This window comes from Bidens hawaiensis, unplaced genomic scaffold (assembly GCF_021521415.1).
Source record: "Bidens hawaiensis isolate Kalapana, Puna unplaced genomic scaffold, B.hawaiensis_p1.1 tig00008029_1, whole genome shotgun sequence".
Classification (NCBI taxonomy): Eukaryota; Viridiplantae; Streptophyta; class Magnoliopsida; order Asterales; family Asteraceae; genus Bidens; species Bidens hawaiensis.
Window position 1 is genome coordinate 750,357 of NW_027491562.1, and position 8,260 is coordinate 758,616.

Below are 8,260 nucleotides of genomic sequence, written 5' to 3' on the forward strand. Positions count from 1 at the left end.
GGGACTTCCTAAGGTTTCACTTAACCGTATACTCATTTTCTTGTCTACTACCAAAGAGCTCAAAATCCGTTGGCTATTATCAAAAATTATTCCTTATGAATTCAAACCTAGGGTGTACAAACAACCTTCTTAGAGACCCGTTGCCCATGATTGTTTTGCTCTATCATTCCGCATGACACATTGAGGTGAAATTCATCCATTTTTTTTTGTTATTTAAATTATTATTTTTTTAAATGTATACATCTTATCTTAAGTCAAGAAATAAGTTCCATGTCGTTATTGAGTTGATTCAAAAATTGAGAGAGATGCATTTGAAGCAAGCGGATAATTAAGAAACAACTTGGCTAGAAATGTCCGACTTAAAATGGATGTAACATTTGACCAGCCTAGAGTTACAAGACGTGTAAAATATGAACGAGAAGGTCATAATAAGTTGAACATGGTCGCAAATTATGGCCAACAATGTCGCACTTGACTTTTGCCCCAAATCTCTCATGATGCCCGATTTTAACAGTTTTTCTCAGATTTCGTGATTTTGATTTATATAATTTTGGTTGTCAAAAGACATTAATCGTAGAACTTGTTAATTAACATTTTTATTTATTGATTTAACTTTATTAAAACGGTCTATTTTAATTTACTAAAGTAAAAAAATCCACCAAAACTAAGTTTCTCCTATTAAAAAGGATTCAGAAAAACATAAACTTTTCCTCTTAAAAGCACATTAGTCTCTTTATCTATTTTGAGAGCATAAATATAATTAGTTAATGGTAGCTAGTTAGCTACATTTATGTTAAAAATAACACGTCTTTATCAATTTTATATCCAAATATGTCGGTTGGTTGTTTAATGATCTCTTATGTTTTTTTCATGTGTTTTGGGCTTGTTATCGGAGAGTTGTTGGGCTTGAAGCGTTATTGGGCTTGAAGTTGATGCTGCTATATGACTTGCTTAAGGATGGATGGGCTGAAGTCTAATAGGCTGGTTGGAAGCTTATGAAGGTCAAGTTTCAAGGTCCCCACAATTGTTATTGATAACATAAAAGGAGTATTAAATGGATCGATTAGTAGTTTTGAGAATAATCTGCATCTACTGGTTCAACCCATCTTTCATTCGTCATCTTCTATATGTTTAGGTTTCTTCATTCTTGATAAATCATGTTCAGACGAAGTCGTTTTTTGTAGTTTGATGTTCATCACATTCATGTACATCGATTAGATTTGAGTCTGTAATCTTTCATATACGAGTTGTGTTATCTGTTTTCTGGTTGATTGAATAATAAACACGTTCGGTTTGAGATTATACAACCTCGATTTATCATTCATGACAATTTAGTTACTCAACTGATTTAACTGTTTAGTTGTGTTTCAATGGTATCAGTTAGTAAAAATACTTAGGACTATACAAAAGGTACCCTATCTCCTAAAACACCATGAACATTATTCAACAACATAAACTTATATTGAACAAACTAAATAAAGTTAATTTCATAACAACTCAACCACCATGATTGAAGGATGACAACAGCCATTACTCTAGCATCTTTCTTGATCTTAATGGTGGTTTCTTTTCTTAATCAAAAACTAAATAATATTTCATCCCACTACCTTGCTGGCACCCACAAAAATCATGGATGTCACTATACTCCTTGCATTATCTTTTCACAATTCTTATTACTACTTAAAAAAATCAAAAATAAAACACAAAAAATAAACAACATTATCTTAAACTCTAGTAGCCTTGATCTTCATATCTATGTACACATGAGAGGGTGGGGTTGGGGTGGGTAAGGATATGATTCTAGAAGGTTTGAATTTGATTTAATTTCTTGAGGTTTATGAAAACCTCTCAAAAATTTTCTTTGTGAAAGTCAAACTTGGTAGATGTCTTGTGTGAGAAATCTAAAGCTAATTGTTTGAGCTCTTTCGTTGGTGCTGGTGCTCCACAATAGAATACCCCTACAAATGTATGCCAAACAAAAGTTAGAATATCATGTAACAATAACATGGAACATTTATTAAGCAAGTCAATCGGGTTGGCGGGTCAACTCGTTTACTTAAAAGGGTTGGTGGGTCTAATTGTTTGATTAAACAAGTTGTTGGGTCAACCTGCTTATTTAAACATACCAAAACGCCCATGACATGTTTATCAAACAAGTTAGATACGACAACCCAAAACTTGAATACTTTTGTGTTGTGTTTTAGATTGTGTCATAAATTGTCACCCCTAGTTAAAACGGCTTGATCAATCACTATAAAATTTATATAACCAGACCGTTTCAACCCATTACTCAACCCACCTGGCCTGCCAATCAGGCCACTTTTACTTTACATAAAATTTTAAAAGTTAACGGTTAAAAGAAAGAAAATGAGATTTAAATTGTCAATAGGACTAACCTATTCTCAAACCCGTGTGATTAAGAGCAATTCGCTTGTAAACATTCCGCCAATTCGGTTTAGCAAAATGTGACTTGACACGCGTACCCGAAATAACATCGACGCCATTTTTAGCATGATTTATCGACTGAAGCATAGTAATTAAAGCAGATCTCGCGTCTCCTTCCTCATAAACACTTGTGCAATAATTATGCATCTCTATAACTCCATTATTGTCCATTTCAGCAACCTCATTCATAACACCTTTAAACCAATCAAACGAACCCTGTTCCCGAGTGACCCAATAAAAATAAGCCCGGGTTGTTCTGAAGTTATTTGAACTTGTGGTGCCTGGTTTATTCTTATGTAATGCAGCACCATTTTCTAAGGAACTTTCTTCTTCTTCTTTGGCTTTCATGTTATTCACAATGTCCTTCACAATACTAATCATTGGGGTTGCTCCAATTCCTAAACCGACTAGCAGCACCACATCGTATTTTTTATAGTCTTGTGCCGGTGCACCGTAGGGCCCGTCGATTAAAACTTTTGGGAAACTGTAATACAAATATAATCAATTTATAATTTAGAAATACATATCTAGGTTTCTAAAAATAAAGAAGTGGAATGATGAGCGGGTCAGGTGGATTGAAATGTGTCAAAATGGTTTGGAAATTAGGTATTCTGGGTTGGCCCGTAAGCACTTACAATAATAGCTTGAATCTTTGAATAGAAGAGGGCAAGATGTTCTATCAACAAAAAATAAGACACCGTACAACTTTCAGTCTATTTTACCCGTTTGAGATAAATCATGATCCAAAAGTATTAGGTGACATGCCATGAAACCAAATATTTTATAATGTTTATATTATTCAAGAAAAAGAATCTTGCTTGCTTAAAAAGGAATGATGTTTCATGTCACATGATTGGACCACACTAAAAAATTCCCTACTTATATGTCCTTATTTTCATGATGTTCACACCATACTTTGGGCTTTGGGTGGAAAAAGAAAAGGTATTTTCAACGCGTTTATTTATCACTAGACATATATAACCTCCAAAATCATTTTACCTTAATGTTTAATTTTGTATCGTTAATAACACATCATTTAACAAAATGGACTACATAAACTGCCAACTTTTAACTATGTGCAAATCTAGAAACATTAATTCAAACTCACTTGGGATTTTCTCCTTGGTTTTCTGCTCTAAGGAGGCCACTTTTTCCATTACGTGGTGGCTGACATACCTACCAAAGAAAATACACATGTTAGGTGATATAACTAACTACATACATGTGATGTCACAGAACACCATAAAGTACCATTTTTAATGATAAACACGAGTAAATAACAAGTTGCGTACCTCTGAAAAGACGGTCTTTAGTTGCCTGGTCCAATCACCGAGGGTCCGGATGTGCACACTCAAGTAGTCGTCACCGGGGGCTGAAGTAATGGAAAACGGGTGCCTGTGGACGCGTAATGATTATCAAGTTAATGCGTTAGCATCACATGATATTCTCCTTTATTATAAAATTATTTTTTTTGAAATATTAACTAAGGTACGTACAACACACCATTCAAAGGGGGAGACGGCAGCACAATTCACAAACATGTATTGTCCACTCTTGTATTTGAAGCCTTGAGGCTTTGTCATGTGAAGGGCCAACACATTTCCAGGATAAACAGCCACCTTTTAACACACCAAATATCTTTAGATTTATTATCTTGTAAATCAGTGATATAATAATAATAATAATAATAATAATAATAATAATAATAATAATAATAATAATAATAATAATAATAATAAATGTAAGAGTGTAAGGCTATACCTTGAGTATCTTGACAGGCTTGACACTAGACCGAAACGCCCTTATTAATCTCTCACATCCATATAGCGAAATCGGAACCGCCAAGTACATCCATGTCTGCACCCAAAAGCATGGATTAGTTTCACAATTACATAAACTAATTAAAACAAATCGTTAAGCATTTTTTTATAAAATGAGAAACAATGAATTAACTAACCGTTTTCTTGTACCACTCCTTGGTAAGGTAGAGTTTGATCCCATGAACTATAAGCATCACATAGACGATTACAAAAAGGTGGTGTGAATACCAAAAGGCATTAAAACCCGTTAACTTCTTTAAAAGTGGCGGTAGGTTGAGCTTGCCTCGCCTTAACCATGGAGTTGCTAGTGTAAAAGCTATAGTCATAAGTACCACCATTGTTATTCCTGTATACCCTTCGGGTTCCTTCACAAAATGCCAATAACTATGGGTTTGATCCCCAAAAAAGGGGTGCATCGGCTTATATTCTTTCTCTGTTGCGTGGATTAATCGAGGAAAGTCACACGTTAAATGAGAAATCGCGTGTAACCCTACTCCAACCGTAATCGCCATTGCAATCACCTATAAAAAAACCATATATAGAATCAGTCAGGACCCCGGCCACCAATAACCTGCTAAGCATTGTGTCCAGGTAAAGTGCAACTTGCACCGAGCAAGAAGTTAAGGTGAAAAGCCGGTGGAAGCTGGATTCGAACCTGTGACCTCTATAAAAGGGAACCAAACATTTACCATTGTGTCACACTTTTACAAACATTCAAAGAAACTTATCATATGCATGGCATTGTACAAATACGGGAGAGTTAAACTCACTTTGTGAAAATTAAGGTTGTCATCAAACGGGACTGCAACACCCAACCTAGTCTTGTTCCTCAACCAAGTAATCGTGTTTCGACAAACGGGTAACAATATAATCGCCATGTTTAACTTTAACGTCTCGGCTGCTCCTTTAGCTATGCATACACATGGCCCCAATAGATCATACACGGCTCGGTTTTTGTATTGAATGTACTTCCATGTAAACAAACCCGCCATTGTTCCTATCCAGAGTGCAATCACCCAACATCTTTGCCAGTTATCCTGTAAAAAGTACTTCAAATCTTCATACCATCTTCGTATCGGATTTCCATGATGAGTCTTCTTCAGCTTTTGGCTCAACATTTGACTCAAGTTTCGGCTTTCCCCCCTCACATTTTGTGTTGGTGCTTGTAACAATAACATCTCCAGGTTTTCAACCTGTTTAAATTAATTAGTTGATCATTAATAATTACTTGTACGTGCCACCAGTTGAATGTCATATGTTAATTGTTGAGTAGTTTGTAAACATACCATGATGTAGCCGAGGTTGTCAGGGTCTAATTCTTCCATGATCAATGCTGCATATTCGTCGGCTTGTTTCTGAATATTTGATAACTTGTTGGCTGAGGCACTTAGGCTGATAATCTGTATCAATATTAACAAGCTAGTGACGTTAGACATTAATTCTCTCAAGTATGATATGTCACTTTCTATGATTCAAGTGTTTTACAGTACACTGTGCAGTACGATGTTACCAACTAAAAGAATTACTACATACTTGTCCCCCATTAAAACCAAACCAAACCAAACCAAACCAAACCAAACCAAACACTCAACTGATGCAAGTCGATCGATTTGATGAAATCCTGAATGCTCAGTTCACTTTAAAAATCTATTCTGTTTTCATTTTGAAATATAAAGTACGCATTATAATTATGAATCATCCTAATCGATTTAAAATTTGATACAAAGCTAACGATTGTGAAAAAATAATAAAAAGAGTTGAAACTATAAAACCGTTACCGACCCACCCACTCCAACCCGTTGTACAAAATTTTCATCAACTGTTAAATAAAAAAGAAAAAAAAAACTAAATTCATTAATATCGACCGAAAGAACAATAGTCACCTCTCTGACTTCATCTTCTGTGATCCTACCGTCTGCATCTTTATCAACCCTACATTTATTATATTTCAGAATATAAATTTCCCCCTCACATAAATACAAAATTAAAAAATATATATATATATATATATATATATATATATATATATATATATATATATTAAACTAATAAAACAATAAACCCTCACATGTCAAAGAAAGTCTGTAGCCTAGAATCAAAACTCTGATCGGCAATCTGGTCCCAAAAATCCTTTAATTGTGCTTTGTTAATCGAGTCTCCAGTGATATTCCGTCGCCGGGAAAGTGAATCAAACAATTCTCCGGCAAACTCTTTTGAATCTTTATTCATCCCTACCAATATTTAACAAACAATATTAAATAAATAGTTAGTACCGAAAAGTATGGTTACAACGAAACAGAAGCAAACAGACAATAAATTGCATTGTTATCCCTTTTTAAATTACAAAACTCAATCTTTTAAAAAGCTACCGTGGCAAAACTAAATTAGCTTATCATGAATTATCAATGATAGGTTACATGTTTTTCCTGGTTTGGGTATCCGAAATCTCAAAGACGACCCTAAAATTTGTAGATCACTTACCAATGCATTCGCCAAAAAGTGACCGTGGAAGTAAGCCACTGGTGGCATCAGTGAGTTCATCAAACCGTTTTTCCAAGGCTGCCCACGTGGCTCCACCATCGTTCTTATTAATAAACTTCAACCCGCGGAGCGCATGCACCGCGGCAGAGACGGTGGATTTCGTCCTGTCTAAACGACTAGCGGGTTGTCGTTTTGAGAACGACGTCAGCCGCTTCAACTCCTCCGACACTTGCCGGATTCTATTCGACGCATTTCGAACAACCGAGGACCCGAACGACGACCGCTTCTCCAACCCTTTCGACAGCAACGTCAGCTCCGGGTCCTCCATGTCAGTACCACCCGCGGTTTTGACACTGTGGACCGCCACAGAGTCGTCCCGGACGTCCAACGTGATCTCGATGTAATCTTCGTTATCGTTGGATCTCACGCTCCCGGTGCTGTTGCTGCCGGGAGCGTGGTCCGGGATGTAAAACTGGGCGCTCTTTTTTGGAGCAGCACCCCGCTTGTTCAGCGGTCCACTTGCAGTAAGTGGACCGCTAAATGCATTTCTGTCAACTTCGACGAGTTCAATGTCGGAAAGGGAATGGTCATGGCGGTTCCGATTATCTGTTCCCATATTATTAAGAGTAATGGGAATGGAATGAAGAAATGATGGAGAGGTTATTACTTGGATTCCACTTATATTATATATGATGAAAACGGAAAGCGTGTGAGATATTGGACGACAACAACAATAATAATAATTAAATAAGTCAATAAAATGTGTTGGCTAAATTCTCATATAAACGCTTTTACGTCGACTACCTATTTTCTATTTGTATTTTTATTTTCTGCCGTTCCACAACCAAAAATGTATTTTCACTCTTATTTGGTTCAAACTAGTGTTTTGGGATATGTTAGGCACCTATTGCGTTATAGTGGAGTATTAATATGGGTGTGTTGATATCATAGTTAAACCCAATGTTTTGAAACCCGGCCCGACCGGTTGGACCGGTCTGACTGGGACCCGGCCTTAATACTGGTCCTGGTCGGGGTGTATAACCCGTTTTTTATTGGGCCAACCGGTCTGTGTGGGCGCCGGTTGGACCGGACCCGGTGACTCGACGGTCGGATTTGTTTTTTGTTGTTTTTTGAGCAGATCCTATCAAATAAACCCTATCAGCTCCACTCCTCCATCCAGCCGCACCTCCATCCAACCTCACTACCCCCATTCTCCTCCGACCGACCTCACCAACGCCGCCCCACCACCTGCGACCTCACCACCGCCGCCCCACCGCATGCGACCTCATTACCACCACCTGCGTCCCAAATTGATATTATTACTAATTGGTAAGTAATCTTTTTACCTATTTAGTTGTTAATAGGTACTGTGATATGAATGGCTGCTGATATGAAATCGTTATTTCAATTTGGTTGTTACTAATTTGCTATTGTCTAATTGATATCTACTGGTGATATGAATTTATAATTTCCAATTTGGTTGTTGTTAGTGTGCACTGTGTTATGGCTGGTGA

At 36.8% G+C, this 8,260-nt stretch overlaps 1 protein-coding gene across 1 annotated transcript; it reads right to left on the minus strand.

The window, feature by feature from the left end:
- Positions 1-1,416: 1,416 nt before the first annotated feature.
- On the minus strand, positions 1,417-7,409 carry LOC143636606 (respiratory burst oxidase homolog protein C-like). Its single transcript, XM_077104166.1, has 12 exons — positions 6,747-7,409; positions 6,334-6,496; positions 6,149-6,197; positions 5,552-5,665; positions 5,036-5,458; positions 4,403-4,786; positions 4,207-4,302; positions 3,949-4,064; positions 3,738-3,840; positions 3,554-3,621; positions 2,397-2,929; positions 1,417-1,958 (listed from the first exon to the last, which is right to left on the minus strand). Exons 1-12 carry the CDS (start codon positions 7,360-7,362, stop codon positions 1,849-1,851), a joined length of 2,775 nt encoding a protein of 924 aa, XP_076960281.1. The 5' UTR covers positions 7,363-7,409; the 3' UTR covers positions 1,417-1,848.
- Positions 7,410-8,260: the final 851 nt, after the last annotated feature.

Coding starts and splice junctions, on each gene's coding strand:
- LOC143636606 (XM_077104166.1), bottom strand. CDS start 7,362: ATGGGAACAGATAATCGGAACCGCCATGACCATTCCCTTTCCGACATT. Junction 6,497..6,746: donor ACTTTTTGGCGAATGCATTG/GTAAGTGATCTA, acceptor AAATATTGGTAG/GGATGAATAAAGATTCAAAA. Junction 2,930..3,553: donor AACCAAGGAGAAAATCCCAA/GTGAGTTTGAAT, acceptor TTTGTATTACAG/TTTCCCAAAAGTTTTAATCG.